General features: G+C 45.2%; 5 protein-coding genes across 8 annotated transcripts; 2 read left to right on the top strand and 3 right to left on the bottom strand.

Annotated features, from left to right (window-relative positions):
- Positions 1-400: 400 nt before the first annotated feature.
- LOC123062362 (calmodulin-3) lies at positions 401-4,910 on the bottom strand. Its single transcript, XM_044485829.1, has 3 exons — positions 4,610-4,910; positions 2,122-2,491; positions 401-694 (listed from the first exon to the last, which is right to left on the bottom strand). Exons 1-3 carry the CDS (start codon positions 4,683-4,685, stop codon positions 592-594), a joined length of 549 nt encoding a protein of 182 aa, XP_044341764.1. The 5' UTR covers positions 4,686-4,910; the 3' UTR covers positions 401-591.
- A 998-nt stretch (positions 4,911-5,908) lies between these two features.
- Positions 5,909-9,399, bottom strand: LOC123062361 (uncharacterized). The gene is made up of 3 exons (XM_044485828.1): positions 8,877-9,399; positions 6,509-6,633; positions 5,909-6,420 (listed from the first exon to the last, which is right to left on the bottom strand). The coding sequence occupies exons 1-3, from the start codon at positions 9,223-9,225 to the stop codon at positions 6,217-6,219; spliced, it is 678 nt and encodes a 225-aa protein (XP_044341763.1). The 5' UTR covers positions 9,226-9,399; the 3' UTR covers positions 5,909-6,216.
- Positions 6,615-19,686, bottom strand: LOC123062359 (L-2-hydroxyglutarate dehydrogenase, mitochondrial). Of its 2 annotated transcripts, XR_006429637.1 has the most exons (6): positions 19,294-19,686; positions 18,490-18,771; positions 17,638-18,074; positions 17,250-17,409; positions 16,888-17,144; positions 6,615-6,633 (listed from the first exon to the last, which is right to left on the bottom strand). XR_006429637.1 is itself a non-coding variant. In XM_044485824.1 (5 exons), exons 1-5 carry the CDS (start codon positions 19,549-19,551, stop codon positions 17,028-17,030), a joined length of 1,254 nt encoding a protein of 417 aa, XP_044341759.1. In that variant the 5' UTR covers positions 19,552-19,686; the 3' UTR covers positions 16,815-17,027. The 2 variants fall into 2 exon arrangements, 1 of the variants encoding a protein (XP_044341759.1); XM_044485824.1 differs by lacking the exon at positions 6,615-6,633 and having other exon boundaries at positions 16,815-17,144.
- Positions 9,508-12,822, top strand: LOC123062358 (ribonuclease III domain-containing protein RNC1, chloroplastic). The gene is made up of 5 exons (XM_044485823.1): positions 9,508-10,324; positions 11,194-11,398; positions 11,478-11,678; positions 11,886-11,972; positions 12,064-12,822. The coding sequence occupies exons 1-5, from the start codon at positions 9,558-9,560 to the stop codon at positions 12,379-12,381; spliced, it is 1,578 nt and encodes a 525-aa protein (XP_044341758.1). The 5' UTR covers positions 9,508-9,557; the 3' UTR covers positions 12,382-12,822.
- Positions 13,667-16,571, top strand: LOC123062360 (probable U3 small nucleolar RNA-associated protein 11). Of its 3 annotated transcripts, none has more exons than XR_006429638.1 (9): positions 13,667-13,925; positions 14,114-14,204; positions 14,536-14,627; positions 14,713-14,809; positions 14,913-14,992; positions 15,124-15,207; positions 15,592-15,819; positions 16,107-16,195; positions 16,291-16,571. XR_006429638.1 is itself a non-coding variant. In XM_044485825.1 (9 exons), the coding sequence occupies exons 1-9, from the start codon at positions 13,870-13,872 to the stop codon at positions 16,292-16,294; spliced, it is 693 nt and encodes a 230-aa protein (XP_044341760.1). In that variant the 5' UTR covers positions 13,668-13,869; the 3' UTR covers positions 16,295-16,571. The 3 variants fall into 3 exon arrangements, 2 of the variants coding, with proteins under 2 accessions (XP_044341762.1, XP_044341760.1); XM_044485825.1 differs by having other exon boundaries at positions 13,668-13,925; positions 15,592-15,691; XM_044485827.1 differs by lacking the exon at positions 16,291-16,571 and having other exon boundaries at positions 15,592-15,691; positions 16,107-16,199.
- Positions 19,687-20,365: the final 679 nt, after the last annotated feature.

Here is a 20,365-nt window from a genome sequence, read left to right as displayed (position 1 = left end):
GAAATGGGTCGGCCCTTTGAAGTTGCTCTTAGGTTTGGCTGTGAGATCTGTTTGGCATTAGGCCCAGACTATCAGCATCCCTTCATCAACTGGATATGAGTAGTAACAGATGTTGACTAGATGATGATTTTAGTCTTACTGTTATATGACTTTATAAAATCTTGTGTTAATAATTAATAAAGTGGCTGCATGCATCGTTCAGATGCAAAGGCCAGGGTCCTTCTCCATTTCTAACAAAAAAAACAATGCCGAGACCCGATGGCCGTGCGCTTCGCCATATCTAACGGTGGATCTGTCGACCTGTCCGTGTTTTTTTTTTTTGATGAGGAATCTGTCGACCTGTCCGTGATGGTTATTAAAGTCTCAAGCTCCGCCACGCCTTGTTTCTACACTTTCTTCCTTTTCCGCAAGACAGAGAGCACTTTTATTCGTTTACCTTGAGAACGGTTACAGTCGTAGGCCGATCGCCATCACACACCGGGATACACATGAACACACATTGATACATACATACAACAGCTCAGATGCGTCGGTCGGGGACCAGCGCTCCGAGCGCACCACACGCACACTATGCACGTCCGATGGTTTCAGCTAGAGGATTGTGCATTTGCTGCCACTCTTTGCACCGGATGCCCCTGCCACGCTCTTCTTGGCCGACGGCGCTCTCCTCTCCTCTATCCTCTTCTCCCTTCTCCTGCACAAACAGGGTTTACACATGCATAAGCCTTCGCGAAAATCCAATTTCGCTCCCGTGCGAAAAATGATTTTTGAAATGTTAGAAAAATCTCAACAGTTTTTTTATGCATTCATAGTCACATCAAAATGCTACCTGTAAAGTTTCAGGCAAAAAGGTTAAAGATTTTAGCCTGTGCAAAATAAAAGAAATTGAATACCAAATGTTACACAAAAATGTCATCTTAAATTTATTTTTTTCACCGACGAAACACTACTCCGTTCCGCATGAAAATTGAAGCATGCTTGTGACACTAACACGAACATCCAGAAAATCAGAATTTTTTGAAAACATTTTACCACTTTTTTTGAGGTACTATTTCATGCGGGAGTGAATGCTCCCGGGAGCCGAAACGCGCCTCCCCCCTTCGTCCCTTTCCTTTTTTTGTTTTCAAAGAATCTGCACAAGAACTCGTGTACATTCATTGAGGGGGGCTGAAAAAGCCCGGAAGTAAAACGCAAACCGATGAAAACGAATAAGATCAGTACGAATAAATCCCTCTCTTGAGCTTTTTCGCCTCCACGACCTTTCACTTTATACGAACACAACATAAACAGCGAATAAAAGCTGCGTTCAGCATCTTCGAGCCGCCGGCCAAAAAGGGTTTGGATGGCATATATTCTCGAGCAATGGCCACCTCCCGACCGGTTATTCCACCAGGAAACCATGTCCACTGGCCATGTCGGCGTATGATATATCTCTACACGACTGCATCCATCAACCACGACAATGGCGTCACGTTCATCCATCTTTTCATCTTCTAGCTAGCATAGGGACCGTCTCGAGAAGCCGCCACCGCCGCATTTGGCACGTCTACCTGACGTCAAATCGAGCTGCCTGGCGGAGACAACCGACCAGGCATCACATTCGTGCGTGACAACGGCCTACGCTGCAATTCTGCGGCACGCACGACTCCAGGAAGAGTCTCCACGACGTAGCACGGAGAGAGGCTCCACAGGTGATTGTTACGGTACGAACGAGCCTAGGCCGCACCTACATAACGCAGGACGAAAATCCCAAATCCGACTTCACGTGCGTGATATAATATCCAACGAAAACGAGAGTCAGATAGCGAGATGGAACGCACGTGTGGCGCAAAATTAGTGTATATAACTTTCAACAAACCGAACGACAAGCATGAACCAAGAAGCAACCCAACCAAGAAAAAACACCAAATCCAGCAAAGTAGTACAGGAGAAGTCCGTGGCCAAGAGAACAAAAAAAATAGTATCTGGCCCTTCTCCCCTCAGTGACTACACCTAGCCAACAAGTGTCAGTACCAGCAGCGTGCACGTAATAATAGGGTAAAAATTGTTGTTACGAAGCCAGGTGGTTCGTTATTCGGCGAAAATAGAAAAGGGTTATTTCAGAGGGGGGTTGTTCCTCACTTGGCCATCATGACCTTGACGAACTCGTCGTAGTTGATCTGGCCATCGCCGTCCACATCGGCCTCGCGGACCATCTCCTCCACCTCCTCCTCAGACAGCTTCTCCCCGAGGTTGGTCATCACCTGGCGGAGCTCCGCCGCGGAGATGAAACCGTTCTGGTCCTTGTCAAACACGCGGAACGCCTCCTTGAGCTCCTCCTCGGAGTCCGTGTCCTTCATCTTGCGGGCCATCAGGTTCAGGAACTCTGGGAAGTCGATGGTGCCGTTGCCGTCCGCATCCACCTCGTTGATCATGTCCTGCAGCTCTGCCTCGGTAGGGTTCTGGCCGAGGGAGCGCATCACGGTTCCAAGCTCCTTGGTGGTGATGCTGCCTGAGAAATTACACCACCTCATGGTAAGACAGATATAAGAGAAAAATATGTGCAATGTGCTGTCAAGTATAGTAAAACTTAAAAATGTAGCGACCACAAATGTATAGCAGAAGGTGTGAAGATTTGGACTAGACAAGTTGAAGAATCCATCTCATCAGGATAACCATTTTTATTCAGGGAACATAAAACCAACTAACACCAAAAAGTGCACTTTCGATGGTCACAGAACACCCAAGCTGGGTTAAGTGATCAAACATACTCTGGTTATAAAAAAAAAATCTCCGATTAGACAGAACAGTCAGTTATAAAGCACAGTAACTCATGCAGAAATAAAGAGAACATAAACATTACCTTACATAATAAATAGCATAAAATTATCAATACTCCCTCTGTTCCTAAATATAAGTCTTTTGAGAGATTCCACTGTGGACTACATACGGAGCAAAATGAGTGAATTTACACTCTAAAATATGTCTATGTACATCCGTATGTAGTTTGTAGTGGAATCTCTAAAAAGACTTATATTTAGGAACGAAGGCAGTACTTTGGTTCAATAATATTAATAAAGCATTCAGCGGATTTTGGGTCTACACCTTCCAAACACAAATGGAATATATGGCAGGTGGCAGCAGATAAATTAGGATGCAGGTGTTGATTGTGTTGTCTCTATGCCCTTGCATCTTTCACAGTACAGTATGTCAATCAACAGAATGACAGGACTTATTTATGGTGATGATCAAATTCTATTAAAACCCATGTTAAGTCATCAGTATGAAAACTCATTCAGTTTATTTTCAAGTCAAATAGCAAAAAAGAAGCTATCTAACAGTTAAAACAGGGCATCGCCCAACATATAATTGAATTCAAGTACACATATATAATGCCCTTGCACTATTAAAAATCCTACATCCTCCACTATAGGCAGCAGAAACACCAGTTCAACATACCCACATATCTAATTAATCACATTTTACATCCAAACTACCTAAAAAATTCTGGTCAAACAATTGACAGTTTGAAACAATATATCCAGGATTGGGGCATTGATTAAACGACACGTTAAGCGCTTCAATTGAATTATTGAATGGTCCAACATTCTTCAAGTGTTCTATTATATTCTAAGCCAATGTGGACCGCTAACTCTGAGCAGACCTAGATTCTCCTCCATGACCACTTTTTTTTTACAATACTCCTCCATGGCCACTTTATTCTCAAGTCTTTTCCATATGTTTACTATGACACGATAAGATTCCATAGAAAATAACTAACATAACAGCCCACATCACACCCAAGTTGTCAATGCTAAAATGAATGGCCAGGGCTTAGAGCAGATATTCCTTGGTTTCAGACGTACGAGAAGCAGAGACATGTAAGGAATCTGATGCGAATGAAATGGAAGCATGGTAAGCAAGCCAAGTGACAATACCGTCTTCAACCACTAGGCCACTGCCTTGGAATACTGTTCTTTCAGGATTAGTATGGTTCAGTGAAGATAATAAATGATGAAATTACCAGGTCTGGTGCTCTGATTGAACAACCAGGAGGATGTGGTGATGCCCTTCCCCCAAATAACATTGACCCCAAAGCTTATTTATTGTCAAATTCTGCACTTCGGTTCCCAACTACGTGCTCACATATTATGATATGATGACAGACATCCAAACAGCAAATTGGTGCGCATATTTACCCCCATCCTTGTTCCTGAGATCATTTCACAGGCCACCCAAACGCCACGCCGGGTCAAATCACTACAAGCCTACAAGCACACAACGCACACCACAATGCGTAACCCCCCTCCCTGCAGACTAATTGCATGCCTCTAACGAGGATAGGCCCAAACCACGGAACAGATTAATTCGCCACCACGCAGGCGTTTCGGTTACCGTCACGCCAAAACGACCAAATCGCCGCGCAAAAACAAAATCGCCACCGCCCCGGCACGCCATCAGATCTAGGCGCGCATCGCATGACGCAGATCAACCCACGCCTGGCGGGGCAGGATCCGCGATTCCGGGCCGGATCGATCGGGACGGCGTTCGCGCGGGATCACCTAATGCGGATGAGGGAAGGGAAGGGGAGGGGAGGGGAGGGGAGGGCGAAAGGGGCGGAAATCGGTACCATCGCCGTCCTTGTCGAAGAGGCTGAAGGCCTCCTTGAACTCGCCAATCTGCTCCTCGCTCAGCTGGTCCGCCATGGCAAACCGAAACCTCGAAGGGGCGACGAGGACCTGCAAATGTTACGCGAGCTGCGCGTTGATGGGGCGATGATGACGTGGGGGGGTCTCAGTGCGCGACTGGGTGCATCTGTGTCGCGGGGGGCAGGCTTTATAGAGGAAGAGGATCGCGTGGGGATCTAGGGATTTCCTGGTTCCAGTTTCTGGGCATCCGGTTCCCCTTCCCCTTCTCTCTTTTTCTCAGTGTTTTTTTTTCTTTTGTTATTTTAAATTTTAGCGTTTTATTATTTTCTGAGAATATTTTCTTTATGGGCTCGTGTGGATGGTGTGAATGTGAAGCGGGCCTATCACATGTGAGGATTCCGGTGTGCGAGATATCTTCCTCTGTATTTGATCTTTTTCTCTCCATTTCATTGGCTTGCTTGTCTGTTCATCCACTAGACTACAAGCGTACTGGACCACCATCGTATTTGTATTTCTCTGCAGGCATAGAATTTGTGTTGCATTCTTCACACAATTGATTTTCTAGCAGTTCGCGTCGGGCACATAAAACCAACTTCAAAAAGAAAAGGATCGAGGAGCACCACACGTATAAATTCCAATGATCATCCTGTTACAAAATTTCTCTAAACTCTAAGTGAAAAATAGTACTGGAGCTACCTGAGGACCATATGTTATTTTATTTTTGGATGAGGGATTTGATGCATGCATTCTCCCGGCGACACTTGTCGAGCTCGGCGATGTTGGTATCTTTTTGGATGAAGTTGTATATCCTATAACCTGAAAATAAAACTGCATATCCTACCTAAAATATCTCGTCTCATCTCGCTGCAAGTATTGTCGATGAATATCGCCACATGCCGTTTGCAAATCTGTGGCACGTAAGAACCGTGTGGGGGAAAACGAATCCGACTCGATTGATGATGTTGATGGCTAACAATCGAATGGAGAAAAGCAGAGAGGTGTAAGCCAAAGCCAGGCACAGGTCACAGAACAAGCTCGAGAGCACATCAACGTGTCCTGGATACGTGGCCCTGTTTCACTTGCAATTCGTCTGCACAAAGAGGTCATTTCTGATTTTGCAATTCGGCAATACAAGGAGGCATGAAACGGCATCTGCAAATTAGTACCCGGCAGCGCATAGCTCAACAATTTGTCAATATAAAGAGGCATCTATGATCTGTCAGTTAACAGCTCGGCAGACATATGCTGCACATACAGACAAAGAAATTTTTCTGAGAATATTAAGCCAAATAAGGTAGGTCTGTTTCCTTTAACAAAGGAGTACATGACCAGTGACTATATGCAAGAGAAAGAAAACAAACAAATAGTAACAAGAATAACCCCTTGTCAACAAAAAAGAAAAAAAAAACAGACGAAAGAACTAGGAGAGCCAACTGGAAGTGTCACCTCAACTATACACAAGCATCTACCTTAAAATCTTCACCGAGGTGAATTCTGAAGGCTCGATGCTACTTTCAGTTTCTCCGGATCATATTGTATTAGTCTTTGAAATATTGCTCACCGTCAGACCATAGGAGCAATGTGGATGTCAGAGATCTTTCCAGACCTTGTAGTCAGTATTTGAACTGTTGGGATTTATTGGTGTATCTTGACATCCCAAGAAGAAGGTCGGTCGCACATCCATATTGATCAATGCGTGTGCGGTTGATCTTGCGCTTGCGACAATGGCTACCTCGTCAGCAGCAATTATGGCTTCTCCGTATCCTTTATCTTTTACATCAGGATTTTCTAACTGTTTATCACGGAAAAACAACCAATCAACACTAGAGGATGTGATTATCAGGGGCTGAGTGAGTGAATGAAGAAGAGAATATCATTACCCTGAATTTTGTTTTTGCGCCCCAGATGACGAATGTTTCATTGCATGTATGGTGACGATGGTTGCCACGCAAACCACCTGGCTGGATCAGTCCCACGTGTAGTGAAAGACAGACCAACGCCCCATCTGCCACAAATTGAACACTATAATTAATGTCCAGTCAGATACTGAAAAACAGCCTGTGCTCTATTCACATCAGTCCTGCCTAAGCTGTAGAGCAAAATTCCAGGCAATCACATCCAAGTAAATATAGCATTCCACAAATCCATACAAAAGAGCGTGGAATCGATGTTTCTGTATTTATGACTTCTTGTCATGTAAATATTGTTCCAGAGTGAACCCCAAGAGAAAAAAAACTTGGAGTTCTGCAGCTACAAAGTGACACGGTCCCATAAGTTGTAGGCTAGTAATCCATGCCTAATTTTCTCCTCGTATGCAGAAGATCAGTAGAGACTTTCAATATCTACACAAATCTTTAGAACACAATCAATAGAGAGTAGAGACACTGATGGACACAACATATGAATAATAGTACTTTATTTTGAGCATGATGACACAAATTTAGAATCAAGTTGAACAAAGCAAAGTTACAACAAAACACAGAGATGAACAGCCTCAAGTTCAACATACTGGCAAACTAGACCATAGAGCAAATTCATTCTGGCTACCAGCCATACACTCGACAAAGAGTCTCAAGTTCAACACAGTAGTAACTACTCCCTCCATTCCTAAATACAAGTCTTTGTAGAGATTTCACTATGGACTACATACGGAGCAAAATGAGTGAATCCACACTCTAAAGTGCATCTACATACATCCGTATGTGGTTCATAGTGGAATCTCTCCAAAGACTTATATTTAGGAACGGAGGGAGTAGTAAGTAGTGGGAAAACAGCAGTGATGCATGGAAAGTCCTCTTTTTTCCCAGTAAGATGGGCATCTATTGATAGAACCGACAAAGGTAAAATGAAGTACAAAAGAAGGGAGATATTTGTGTAGCAGAATATTCTCCAACTTGGTTAGCTAAAAATCAATCAGTTGCTACCCCCATATTGCAAATGTTCTCTTTTGCTACCTTTTCTACTTTCGGCCGTAGGGATACATATCAGTATGATAAATAGGGACATTTGAGGAAAATAAATAAATAGATAGATGGAACTGACAATTCTGAACACAAGTCTTGATCATTGGTTGCTTGTGAAAGAAAGCTACCCATCTACTCCCTCCGTTCCAAAATAGATGACCCAACTTTGTACTAATTTTGTACTAAAGTTAGTATAAAGTTGAGTCATCTATTTTGGAACAGAGGGAGTATCTGTCTAATATATGTAGATGGAAAGCAAGTGGAACGATCCAACCACCAAAACATCTCAGTGATCACAGTTTGTTGGGCCATATGCCAAGGGGTGAACACAGAGGCACCTTGTATCAAACTCACACAAACAATGCTGCCAACGGACGTGGTACATGCCCAGTTTAACCTAGGTGCCTAATTGACAAAGCAAACCCACTTAACATTCTCCAAATAAGATTGCCACTGAGGTAACAAGATTATTTTGAAAGGTGGAAACCAAGTGCCGCTCCAAAAAGTGTTAGCCACGCGTGACAGCATGTTCGTGCCGCACTTCCACCAGTGTCATGTTCAGAACATCACTTTGTTCTTTTCTCACTATAAACTTCAAACTGAGCAAGAGTTGGAGTATCTACTACAAATATGAACTAGGCAGGCCTGGTTTCTGCAATTGATGACAGTGTTATTTATTCTACATCATCCCTGCCACATTCCAACTCTTTTATTAAAACAACTTATTGCAGCGAGCTAACAACAGACGAAAGCGGCATATGCCCAGCTCAGCCAAGGTGCCTATACTGGTTGATATAGCACACCCAGCTTAACAATCTCCAAGTAAGACTGGCACTAAGGTAGCAAGATTAATTTGAAAGGTGCAAACCAAGTGCCACTCTGAAAGGTGTTACTCCCTCCATTCCGAATTACTCGTCGCAGGTATGGATGTATCTAGATGTATTTTAGTTCTAGATACATCCATTTCTGCGACGAGTAATTTGGAACGGAGGGAGTACATCCTAAAAGGATAGCATGTTTGTGCTGCACTTCCACCAGTGACACAGTTCAGAACATCACTCTGTTCTTCTTTTCACTATAAACTTCAAACTGAGCAAGAGCTGGAGTATCTACTACAAGTATGAACTAGGCAGACCTTACTTCTGCAATTGATGACACAGTGTAATATATTTTACATCATCCCTGCCACATTCCAACTATTCTATTGAAACAATTTTTGCAGCGAGCTAACAACAAGGGAGCATAACTGGAAACGTAGAATTCGCGAGGCAAGAGGGGAGCTCACTTGGGAGGCCGGCCTCGCGGGCTGCGGCGACAGGGTCGAGTAGCCATCCGCGCTCGTCGGCGGCGATGGGGGTGGGATGGAGGGCGGCGGGGTAGCGGACGAGGTTGGCCTGAGGGTCGTGGACGACGGTGGGGCGCTGAAGGGAGGCGGAGGGGGTGGGTTGGTGGAAGTGGAGGGAGATCCAGGTGAGGAGGACGAAGAGGGAGAGCAGGAAGGGGAAGGACGCCGGCCGCTTCAGGAAGTGGAGGAGCGACGAGGGCAGCGAGGAGGACGAGGGCGCGGCGGCGGCGGGGAATGGCGGGGTCTGGGTGTTGATTTGCAGCGCGATGGCCCTCCTCGGGTTCGCCATCGACGGGCGGCGCGCAGGCCGGTGGTAAGCTGGTGGCGCCCCGACTGCCCGCCTACCGGCGGCGAGGGATCGGCGGCGGAGACTTTACCTTTTCTGTCGAGACGGGGCCGGCGAACTGTCACTGCCTCACGTGGGTTGCCATGTCATTTCGAAGGCGGATAGATAGCTGAAGATATTTCCTCCCATTCGGCCCGGATCCGGAAGATCTGAGCCATCGAACGCAGAACGGACGGCTCTCGATGGGTCCCCTTCCTATCGTTCTACGCTTATCCTCTTCCTCCTTCCTCCCCCTTCCTCCAGCCCCCAAACCGCAAAACCCAGCGGCCACCACCATGGCACCGGCCGCCATGGCGTTCCAGGCGCTCACCTTCTCGCCCCTCCACCTCCCCGCCACGCGGCGCCGGGCCCGCGTGCTCGCCGTGGCGGCCGACCAGACCCCTCCGCCCCCGCAGGCCTCCCCCTCGGAGCCGGCGAACAGCCCGAGCCGGCTCCTCCGGGAGCTCGCGCAGCGGAAGAAGGCCGTCTCGCCCAAGAAGAAGCACCCGCCGCGGCGGTTCATCCTCAAGCCGCCGCTCGACGACGAGCGCCTCACCCAGCGGTTCCTCAACAGCCCGCAGCTGTCGCTCAAGTCGCTGCCGCTGCTCTCCTCCTGCCTCCCCTCCTCGCCGCTCTCCGCCGCCGACCGCACCTGGATGGACGAGTACCTCCTCGAGGCCAAGCAGGCGCTCGGCTACCCGCTCGCCCCCTCCGAGACGCTCGGCGAGGGCGACGACTGCCCCGCGCGCCACTTCGACGTCCTCCTCTACCTCGCCTTCCAGCACCTGGACCCCTCCTCCGAGCGCACGCGCACGCGCCACGTGCGGAACGGCCACTCCAGGCTGTGGTTCCTGGGCCAGTTCGTGCTGGAGCTCGCCTTCTGCGAGTTCTTCCTGCAGAGGTACCCCAGGGAGTCCCCTGGCCCGATGCGGGAGCGGGTCTTCGCGCTCATCGGGAAGAAGATGCTGCCCAAATGGATCAAGGCGGCCAGCCTGCATAATTTGGTGTTTCCTTACGACGATTTGGATAAGATGATACGGAAGGACAGGGAACCGCCCACGAAGTAAGTCTTCAATTACTGACTGGGAATGTGCGATTTGAATTGTAGTAGAGGTATAATTCTGGTCTGGGATCATGCATTAGGACAATGCGAGCAATCAGTCAACATTCTGTTCATCAGTGTAAGAGTGAAATCGTCCATGGCACATTTGCTATTAGCATAGTATACATCTAGTTAGCACCTTATAAATTCGATAAGGAAGATAACTGCCTATGAGTTTAACACCTAAATATCAACTTGTGGGTTACTAGATATCAATGTTGTTCGCATGAGCTTGATCTGCATTCCATACTTACTCTGCTGTGGTAGTTATTTTTTTGGGAAATGTATGGGTGATTTGGTGGAGCGGTGCTAGGAGAAATTTGGTAGGGGTACATTTAACTAGTTGTTATCTTCTTGACATATTCAACATATTCAGTAAACTTGCATGTCTTGGCATAACATTAATGGTGAAAGCGAGTATTGTTAGCTTATTTTTTGGCCACTCTTTAGTTCAATGTTATATGTATGTTCTGTGGCTTTCTCAGTGAAGTTGTCTCCGTTGTTAGATGTTCTACAGCCTTGTTAACAGTCAAGTTCCCCCTACATAATCCTGTTAGATGTTGTACACTTGTACTGAATTGCATTCTTCAATCTCCTTTATTGTGTACTGCTGTGTCTCCCTTTTATGTTCTAGCTAACTTGCCGTGGAAATTTTCTTTGCATAAGAATATGGAGCACATAACCTAACTTCATAAATTCATGATAATACTAACACATTTGAAGAATTTTCTCTTGATTGTTTGGTTTGTCAGAGCTATTTGTACTGTTAACTGGCAATCTGGAGTACATATATGGGGTAGTCTTCATTAAACTTTATGTTTGTACTTCAGGGCTGTGTTCTGGGCATTATTTGGAGCTATATATCTGTGCTTTGGAATGCCTGAAGTCTATCGTGTTCTCTTTGAGGCGTTCGGGATGGACCCTGAAGAAGAGAGCTGTCAGCCAAAACTGCGGCGTCAACTAGAAGACGTTGATTATGTTTCAGTGGAGTTTGAGAAGAGACAACTCGCATGGCAAGATGTTGCTGCCTACCGGGTATTGACCGTTCCTGCCGTTTGTCCCAAATCTTCACCGTCACTTCTTTCTATCTAGTTAACTGTTGCATGTACTGCAGCCACCAGCGGATGCCCTTTTTGCTCATCCTAGGCTTTTCCGAGCATGTGTGCCACCAGGCATGCATCGTTTCAGAGGAAACATTTGGGATTTTGATAATAGACCCAAAATCATGAACATCCTAGGATACCCCTTGCCAGCGAATGATAAAATTCCAGAAATTACAGAAGCAAGGAATATAGAACTTGGACTTGGCCTCCAGGTATTTTGACACCGCTAGTCTTTTCTCTCCTTATGGTCTTCCTTTCTAATGTTTACTTATTTCTCTGCATGCAAACATGTTTTGTGGTGCATTACTTGCTTGTCTTATCAAATCTGCTTCCTAGTTGTCCAACAACTCAAACTGTTGATATATTTCATTATTGTCTGCACATAAATCAACATGATCTGTATTGGTTTTTTACTGCAGCTGTGCTTCATGCATCCCTCAAAATACAAGTTTGAGCATCCAAGATTTTGTTTTGAGCGTCTGGAATATGTTGGTCAGAAGATCCAGGTTTGTTGCCCATCTTGTGACGTTTTCAGCATCTGACCGCTCTCCATTTGGTCAATAGTCATACTGAAGGTCTGAACTCCCTCATGATCAGGATCTAGTATTGGCAGAGAGGCTGCTCATGAAGCATCTCGACGCACCTGGCAGGTGGTTGTCAGAGAAGCATAGGAGGTTGTTGATGAACAAGTATTGCGGGCGGTACCTGCGGGACAAGCACCTTCACCACTACATTATATACGGGGAGACTGTACAGGACAGATTCGAACACAACCGCCGGCTGAGAAATCCTTCCACGACTGCTGTCCAGCAAGCGATACACGGGCTCTCGTACTGCGTCTACGGCAAGCCTGATGTGCGGCGCTTGATGTTCGAGGTGTTTGACTTCGAACAGGTCCAGCCGAAAGCTGTATGAGGAGGATATGCTCCGTGTCGGTTTGTGTTGAACTGATGACCGGCGAGATTGTCAGCGCTTGAAGGAAAAAATGCAGGGTCGTCAAAATCCTAGCGCGGGTCAGATCGCGCTCTTCCGAAGCCTGAGCCCAAAGCCGGCCCGCAGATTAAAGCAAGCACTGCCCGTCCAGCCTCTTCTGGACCCCCACAGCTCTTGTAACCTCTTGTCTTGCGTACTAGAGATAGGCAGCTGTATTAGAGATGATTAAAATTGAACGCCGTAGTTTTTTCGAAGTTACAGTTTTGAGAGTTGACTGTAAATTCCAGTTTGAGCAGAAACACAAACAGCTGCAGCTGCAGCAGCAGCGGGAAGATAGAGTTATCCGTGAGAAACATGCTTTGTAATGTTGTAGCCGAAAATGTGAATGCAACGTGTACTGCTAACGTGCAATGCCATTTGTCATATGGGTGCATAAGTTTGTTTTTTTTAACACGGTACAGTCGAAGTCGCTCGCTGGGTGCATAAGTTTGTTTTTTTTAACACGGTACAGTCGAAGTCGCTCGCTGGGTGCATAAGTTTATCTTGTGGAACTTGTTTGCTGCTAGCTATCCTTACTCAAGCTCTGATTTTATTCGTGTCCACTCAACCATGGACATCATATAAGAGGCAATGTGCCAGGAGGGCCGTTTTGGTTTTAGGGTGCATATGCTCTCTAATGAATAGTAAATTCAAAATAAATAGTAAATAAAATTTAATAATTCTATTTTTAAATGTTCTCGTTAGTGTAAGAAGTGTGCTTGACAATTTTCATGTGAAACGGGGTGATAGTGCTTCGTCGGTGAAAAAAACATAAGTAAGTGTAAATTTGGAGGTAACATTTGTCATCCGACTTTTTTTTGGCACATATCAAATACTTAAGCTTTCCTCCCAAAAATTTGCAGGTAGCATTTTGGTGTGACGAAAAACACATATATTTTTTTTACATTTGCAAAAAACATTTTTGGTGGGCAGGATATGCTCCCAAGAGCCGAATTGGATTTCCACAATGTGGCAGTCTCTACAGTTTGACACCTGATCAGTTCTTCCGGGCGAGATGAAAAATTGCTTCTTCTTTTTTTAGAAAAAGATGAAAAAAAATAGTCTAAACACACTCTTTTTTTAAATGCTGATGCCATGCTTTGCAAATGCGATTGTTCACACCAGCAATTGTTCAGCCAGTTTCAAAAAAAAAAACAATTGTTCATCCTCCCCGCAAAAAAGAAAAAACGTATCACTACAGCCCAATACGAACGGGCCGCCTTGCACCGGACTCGCGGACCAGGCTTCGACCCTTCTTCATCTTGCATCGCGCACGCCCGACTGCCCGAGGAAAACCCAAACCCTGAACCCTAGCTAGCTCGGCCGCCTCCTTCTCTTCCGGCCTCCCCTCTCCTCGCCGCGTAGCCCCTCCCAAATCCGATCCTCCGCCGATTCGCTCGTTCTTCCGGGAGAGTCGCAGCGAGGACGAAGATGTCGTCCCTGCGGAACTCGATTCCGCGGCGGGCTCACAAGGAGCGCGCCCAGCCGTAAGTCCCTCCTCCCCTTGCGCGACGCTTCCCGCTTCCCCTCGAGCCTCACGGGCTCGCCTCCCACGGCGCGGCCGCCGCCGCCATCGGAGCCCTGCGGCTCTTCTGGGGGCGTCTCCGTGTTGGACCTTCCTCTCGCGTCTGCGCCGATTTGCGGACTGATTCTGGAATTCGCATTGGTGTTGCAGGGAGTCGCGGAAGAAGTACGGGCTTCTGGAGAAGCACAAGGACCATATCCTCCGCGCCAGGGCCTACCAGCGCAAGGAGGATTTCATCAGGGTATTGCTTCTGTTCCTTCCCGAGTTGGGACTCTTGTGTGTCATTCCTTCTCTTCACCTATGTCATGCGATGTGCCCCCTTCAACTGTCTCTAGTTCCTTTGTTTTGCCAACACTGGCCGAAAATCGAATTGAGGTCAACCCAAGCACACCCTTATGCCGAAAAAGGGTTTCCCCCCGCTTTGTATACAAAGCAACCCAAGCACACCCTTATTAGGACCTAGGAGAGCTCAGGGGGGCATTTCCTTTTGTTTATTTGGTACATTCCTGGGATGTTTATCATAGCTATCTTATAGCTAACCTATGGTCCTTGTTGTTATCTGGTAAATACAGAATCTGAAGGAGAAGGCATCGTTCAAGAACCCAGATGAGTTCTATTTCAAGATGATCAACAGTAAAACCGTGGATGGAATCCATAGGCCCAAGTACGTTATAGAGTAGTTTACTCTGGCAGTTCGAACCTTGGTATATTCTACGTGTTGATTTGGATTGTCATGTACCTTTTATTAGGCCTGAAGCAAATAATAAGTACACCGAAGAGGAACGTATGCTCTTGAAGCATAAAGACATGGGATACATCTTTCAGGCCATTCAAAGTGAAAGAAAGGTTTGTGGTGACTTTGAAATATTCAAAACAAATGAGTACTTTGTTTTTTGTGGCTAAATCCTATATTTCTGATCCAATTTTAATGTCACACCTTTGACTGTAGAAAGTTGAACGATTGAGCTCAACCCTTCACGCAGTGGATGACAAGCGTTCAAACAAGCACATTTACTTTGCGGAAGACAGGTATAAATGTTGCATTCTTGCTTCTTACCATTTTTCAGTTTTGAATTTAATTTTTTAAGATTCATTTATGAATCGCTGGCTAGCTACCTAAGATTTTTTAAATATTGAGATGATTAGCTGTTTCATTTCAGAGAAGAAGCCAAAGAAATACGATCTAGGATAGGTGAAAGCAGCAGCGCACCTCAATTTGGTAACATCCCTTCTCGTATAAAGAGGTAGTGTGCTGTTCTTTTGGGAATATGATTTTGTGTTATATATGTGGCTACTGTGATTAATGTTATACTTGGAAAGGATAGCTTTCATTTATCGGTTTATTAGTGAATGAATATTACACCTGTTCCTTTGGTCTTTACTCTCGTCAAAATACCTGCTCTTTATTATTGAGACCTGAGAGTTTGGGTGTTTTGGTGATTTAGTTCATGCTATTCATGGTTGATGTGGGTGTGAATGTTAATGCATTCAGCAAATTACTCGGTGGTAATGGCTTGGATGTGGGATGGGATTTTTTTTCTCTAGCTCAAAGCATGATATTGATTCTTGTGCACATTAGTGCATCAGGTGCTGCCTGATAAACTTATATCCCGTCAAATTCTTTATAGGAAAACAGCTTCCTCCTACAAGGAGTTAGAAAGCAGGAAAGAAAGGGTTAAGAATCTTGAGAAATTGTATGCGGACATGGCCTTGCAAAAAGAACTGAAGGTGTGTTTTCTCTGATGAATTAGAATATTTATTTTGCTTTGGTGAAGTCGGTATAATCCCTTCAGTGACTGAACCATAAAATGTTATGTTATTTTGTGAAAATAATGGCCTTGCAAAAAGAACTGAAGGTGTGTTTTCTCTGATGAATTAGAATATTTATTTTGCTTTGGTGAAGTCGGTATAATACCTTCAGTGACTGAACCATAAAATGTTATGTTATTTGTGAAAATAATGTAAAAAATACAACTCAGTTGAACCAGTTCAGATTTTGTCATCAACCGATGTCTCAAGCAGCCTGAAGTCAAAATCTTCAAAAGAACTGGCTTATGAAATTTTAATGGTCACGTCGATAGTACAGTGGTACTGTTTTTGTTGTCAAGTTTGAAGTTACTGAAGTTGTTTAATACTGGGGCAGAAACCTGGACGCAAAAGGAAGCTCCGTGAAGAAGAGATTTTAAATTCAACATCACAGCCTGTTTACAAGTGGCGTGCGCAAAGGAAGCGGTGAGACGCTTTTAGTTTTTATTACCTTGTTTAAAAAAATGTTTTGTTTTCTTGCTGACCTGTCAATTTACTCACCGTCGTTCGCTAAACTTCAGATGATAGGAATGGCGAAAGCTGGACAATTGGGAACAGACAAGCTGGTGCTTGAAGAGTTTCACTTCCCTGTGACATTGCCCTTGCCCTTACACAACCCCATCCATTGCTTTCAGATACCTTTATAACCTTTGCCTGGTGATATTTGTGGATCCTATGCCGGAGACCATGTACTGCTATTAGTCTATTACCATATGTTAATTTCTCGAAATGTTAAGTGATCAGAGTCACCATGTAGGAACAATTTTGATGGATATAGTTGAAATCATGCCTGTGTTATCAAGATATTTGTGATAGAATTTCAGTCCCGGCAGCTGTTTAAGTTGCATTCCACGATTCGAAAACAGAGGCAAATTGTCAGAGTTGCCTCGTATTTTTGCTGCAAGAAAATGGACAACACCATTGTGTTTTCCATTCAAATCCTGGCCATCCAATTTTCATCAAATGGTCAACAGGTGATGTAATGCATATACTTTTGCTCAGACACAAGTTGGTAATGCAGAGGATCCTCTTGCCACAAGATGTATGCGAGGATCCACATAATACACCAACCCACAATCGATATATTTTGTTTATTCAACTAAGCTGGAGAGTCGCACCTTTACAAGCAGCATCTTGTTCTTCCCCAAAATAAAAGGAAATAAACAAGGAAATCATTGTGAGCAATGTGATTCACATGATAGACTCCAGCCGTCCGGTTCATCCAGCTGCAATTCATCGATTGGTGATTGTTTGAGAATCAAGTGCTGTTATACCTTGAAACGACGTGTTCTGCAATTGCCAAGCTTGATGTCAAACCAGGGGATTCTATACCAAACAAGTTAACCAGCCCAGGAATACCGTGGACTTCCTCCCCCTGCAGTAGTCAGGAGTGTTCAGCTTCACGGGTTTGTTGATACTTGACAGTGAAAAGTAAACTTTCAAGCTGATATATGAGAACTATGTTAAATCAGATAATAACCTGAATAACAAAATCTGAAGGGCGCTGTCCCGGGCCAGAAAGCTTTGGTCGGATCCCAGAATAACCAGGCTCCAAAGAACCATCCTTGAGATTTGGAAAATACTTCCTTATCACAGAGTAAAATCCAGAACATCTGGTGGGGTTCACTGAGTAATCAAACCTGATGTACACAGATGCTAAAAGTCACACACCATCTTAGCTTTTTCAAGAAGAGGAAACTATTTTCATATTAACCAGTTAATATTAGGCAGCAACTGTGGTAACTTTATTTTTAAATATTGGACACCACTAGAACGTTTGTAACTCCATCAATTTCAGCGATGTGTATAACAAGTAAAAAAGATCATATATAATTAAACTGAACAAGCAAGTATTTGCAATGGCTTACCTATTCAGGAAACATGACATGTCATCCATTTTACCATCTAACCATTCAACATCTGGTCCAAATTTGACAAGGCCATTTAAGTCTAGTGTGACATGGACCCCTATGCCACCATCCTCTGGTAGAGGGTATATTAAGTGGCTGAAAGGACTCTTGGTTTGTGAGAGAGTGAAGTAACATCCACGGGCATAGTAAGCCGGGGGCACAAATGCTTGGTCAAGGCCATCAAGTCTTTTGGCAAGTGGAATTGCACTCAAACCTGCTGCATTTATCAGAAGTTTTGGAAGCAAAACAATCTGTGGGGGTACAGGAGAGCCTATAGACTGATTCTCCAGCTCTTTGCTTTCAGAAATATGAAGCTCGATCCCTTCATCTCCAACATGCCCACTGATGACTGCTGTGTTATATGATATGGTTGCGCCTAGGTTTTCAGCATCAGCCTGCATCACAAGAAAAGGAAATCACATGACAGTATGAGAAGATTTAGAGTTTTGCATGATGCAACACAATGAAGTGGACTAACATAAAATGAACATAATATAGCTGTGTACAGGAAAGACGCATGGGGAATATTTTTGGATTATCAGGCCTCAACCTTCCAAACATTGCTGCGAGCTCATTTGAGAAGGAAAACGAAAGAAAGGAACATCAACATATCTTAACTAGTTAAAATTGCTTCGATAGTGCAGAGGCCCTCCACGTAGCGCTATTTCAGTTATCTATACAGTTTTTTCACTCTTGGAGAGTGTGAAAAGGGACCTTTCAAATAATTGAATCATTTAGAGGATTATAGCAGGCAAAATAAACAATGCAAAGATAAAAATGGTAAGAATCAAGAACAGATTAGCCAAGTACCAAAAGGGAGAGCATGAATGAATGCGAGTCAACAATCCCAGTACTAGGTGATAGTAAAGCTTTCAAACAACGCAGTTCAGGTTCCATCTCCACGGCCTGAGAACCTTCCATCATCTGAAGATCATTCACCCCATTGTCTTTAGCGCTCTTGAGGAGCATGTCCAGCTTTGCAGTCTCTGCAACACCAGTAGCAACGATAAGTTTGCCGAGCCGTTTATGGGGGATTGCTCGTTCTGTGCAGTACTTGTAGAGCATTTCCCTTCCTCTTACACAAAGATTAGCCTACAAAAACATTCCGTAGGAGAAAAATCTATAATTAATTTCAGCATGGCAAGAAAGCACTTTGGTAATTCATCAAATAGAATAGGACAGAAGAAGGGATCATTATACTATTAAGAATGCCATAGATGGACAGAAGGGGAAAATGAAGTAATGAACTGTGATTCTACAAGTGCACTCAGCATTGGAGACAGTATATATATACCTCAAAAGTATCAACGGGAATATTGCTACTGCAATGTGCAAAACTGAAAATAACACAAAGCAGGGAAGAAGATTACTATTTGCCCGATGAATTATATGTGTTTTATTTTCAGCAATAGTATTTGTATACCAATCTCAAACTCTAAGGACACAGACACCTAAGAGACTGAGATGCTAAAATACTAATGTCAACTGTCCAATACTCCAATGTGGTCACTGGTGAGAACTGACTGAACTGAACTGAAATATCACAGAAAGCTAGTAGAATCCTTGTGCACGAACTCGTAGATTATACGGCTTGGCCGGGAAGGGGCAGCGCACCTTGAGGCTGCGGGGAGGGTAGTAGATGCCGGCGTGGATGACCTCGCTGTTGCGGGAGCTGGTGCCGGTGCCGAAGCTGGAGGCCGCCTCGACCACCACCACCTCGCGCCCGGCCATGGCAAGCGCGCGCGCCACCGCGAGGCCGACCGCGCCGGCGCCCACCACGACCGCGTCCGCCGCCTCCCGGGGGGTTCCGGCGGCGAACTGGGCGAGACCTCGCCGGCGGCAGGCCCACGACAAGCGCCGCAGCGGAAGCATCACGGCCGGCCCGGCTGCGGGGAGCGAGTTGGGGTCCGACCCTTGCCCGGTGGCACCGGTCGATCACTCTCAGCGAGGCCGCTCCAATCGCCCAAAGCCTAGCCCGATCGTGTCTGCCTGTTTCATCTCATATCGAAATGGTGTCTAAAAAAAACTCATATCGAAATAATTGCCCCAGCAACTTTTTCTGAAGGAAATCACTGTCACTGGTACTTCTTTCCCTGTAAAGATAGTAGTTTCACTCGTACATTGAAGATGCTTTCGAGACAAACTTACACATGATTTTTAACTGTCCAACTTGAATATTTTTCAAGATACTATCAGCAGAGGTCAACTCCAAAAGGATAGGGAGTATAAAATGCCAGCGACAGCCATCCGTTTACTTCAATTGTTTTGGTTGGCATGTTTTTTTGAAACAAGGCAAGAGATTTGCCATTTTCATTGATTAAGAAGAAGAGAATTGTCCGGTTAATTGACGGAAAGCCGAACTAAAACCGATACAACTCAACCCACATGACATGGGCACCACCGGCCAACCTGGCCACCGACATGGGATCATAGAGCTACAAACAGCTGCACAGAAAACCATGATGGCACATGCCAACAGAAGGCCACACGCGTGAACAACCGACAGCTCCGACTTTGACGATGATCATCACAAGGGAAATATGCAGAACTTGCGCCGTCCGTGCCCTCCGAAACCGACCACCGAGCGCCTGTCATCGTCACCGCCTGGACACACTCCACCGCAGCTCCGACTTCAAAGCAACCAAGCAACCAGCGGAAGAGCACCTCGGACACGCCGGGAAGATCC

This window comes from Triticum aestivum, chromosome 3A, assembly GCF_018294505.1.
Source record: "Triticum aestivum cultivar Chinese Spring chromosome 3A, IWGSC CS RefSeq v2.1, whole genome shotgun sequence".
Lineage (NCBI taxonomy): Eukaryota > Viridiplantae > Streptophyta > Magnoliopsida > Poales > Poaceae > Triticum > Triticum aestivum.
Note: the sequence above shows the minus strand (reverse complement) of the source record. Positions and strands in the feature narration are given on the sequence as shown.

What these genes read in the sequence shown, in the direction of transcription:
- LOC123062362 (XM_044485829.1), bottom strand. Translation starts at nt 4,685, where the DNA reads ATGGCGGACCAGCTGAGCGAGGAGCAGATTGGCGAGTTCAAGGAGGCC. An exon ending in CTTCGACAAGGACGGCGATG is followed by an intron (nt 2,492 to 4,609) that starts GTACCGATTTCC and finishes GTAATTTCTCAG; the next exon opens with GCAGCATCACCACCAAGGAG. An exon ending in GTCAAGGTCATGATGGCCAA is followed by an intron (nt 695 to 2,121) that starts GTGAGGAACAAC and finishes CTGTTTGTGCAG; the next exon opens with GAGAAGGGAGAAGAGGATAG.
- LOC123062361 (XM_044485828.1), bottom strand. Translation starts at nt 9,225, where the DNA reads ATGGCGAACCCGAGGAGGGCCATCGCGCTGCAAATCAACACCCAGACC. An exon ending in CCGCGAGGCCGGCCTCCCAA is followed by an intron (nt 6,634 to 8,876) that starts GTGAGCTCCCCT and finishes AATTTGTGGCAG; the next exon opens with ATGGGGCGTTGGTCTGTCTT. An exon ending in GCGCAAAAACAAAATTCAGG is followed by an intron (nt 6,421 to 6,508) that starts GTAATGATATTC and finishes CGTGATAAACAG; the next exon opens with TTAGAAAATCCTGATGTAAA.
- LOC123062358 (XM_044485823.1), top strand. Translation starts at nt 9,558, where the DNA reads ATGGCACCGGCCGCCATGGCGTTCCAGGCGCTCACCTTCTCGCCCCTC. An exon ending in AAGATGTTGCTGCCTACCGG is followed by an intron (nt 11,399 to 11,477) that starts GTATTGACCGTT and finishes CATGTACTGCAG; the next exon opens with CCACCAGCGGATGCCCTTTT. An exon ending in AACTTGGACTTGGCCTCCAG is followed by an intron (nt 11,679 to 11,885) that starts GTATTTTGACAC and finishes TTTTTACTGCAG; the next exon opens with CTGTGCTTCATGCATCCCTC.
- LOC123062360 (XM_044485825.1), top strand. Translation starts at nt 13,870, where the DNA reads ATGTCGTCCCTGCGGAACTCGATTCCGCGGCGGGCTCACAAGGAGCGC. An exon ending in ATTTACTTTGCGGAAGACAG is followed by an intron (nt 14,993 to 15,123) that starts GTATAAATGTTG and finishes GTTTCATTTCAG; the next exon opens with AGAAGAAGCCAAAGAAATAC. An exon ending in ATCCCTTCTCGTATAAAGAG is followed by an intron (nt 15,208 to 15,591) that starts GTAGTGTGCTGT and finishes AATTCTTTATAG; the next exon opens with GAAAACAGCTTCCTCCTACA.
- LOC123062359 (XM_044485824.1), bottom strand. Translation starts at nt 19,551, where the DNA reads ATGCTTCCGCTGCGGCGCTTGTCGTGGGCCTGCCGCCGGCGAGGTCTC. An exon ending in CATTCATGCTCTCCCTTTTG is followed by an intron (nt 18,075 to 18,489) that starts GTACTTGGCTAA and finishes CTTGTGATGCAG; the next exon opens with GCTGATGCTGAAAACCTAGG. An exon ending in ATGTCATGTTTCCTGAATAG is followed by an intron (nt 17,410 to 17,637) that starts GTAAGCCATTGC and finishes TGTGTACATCAG; the next exon opens with GTTTGATTACTCAGTGAACC.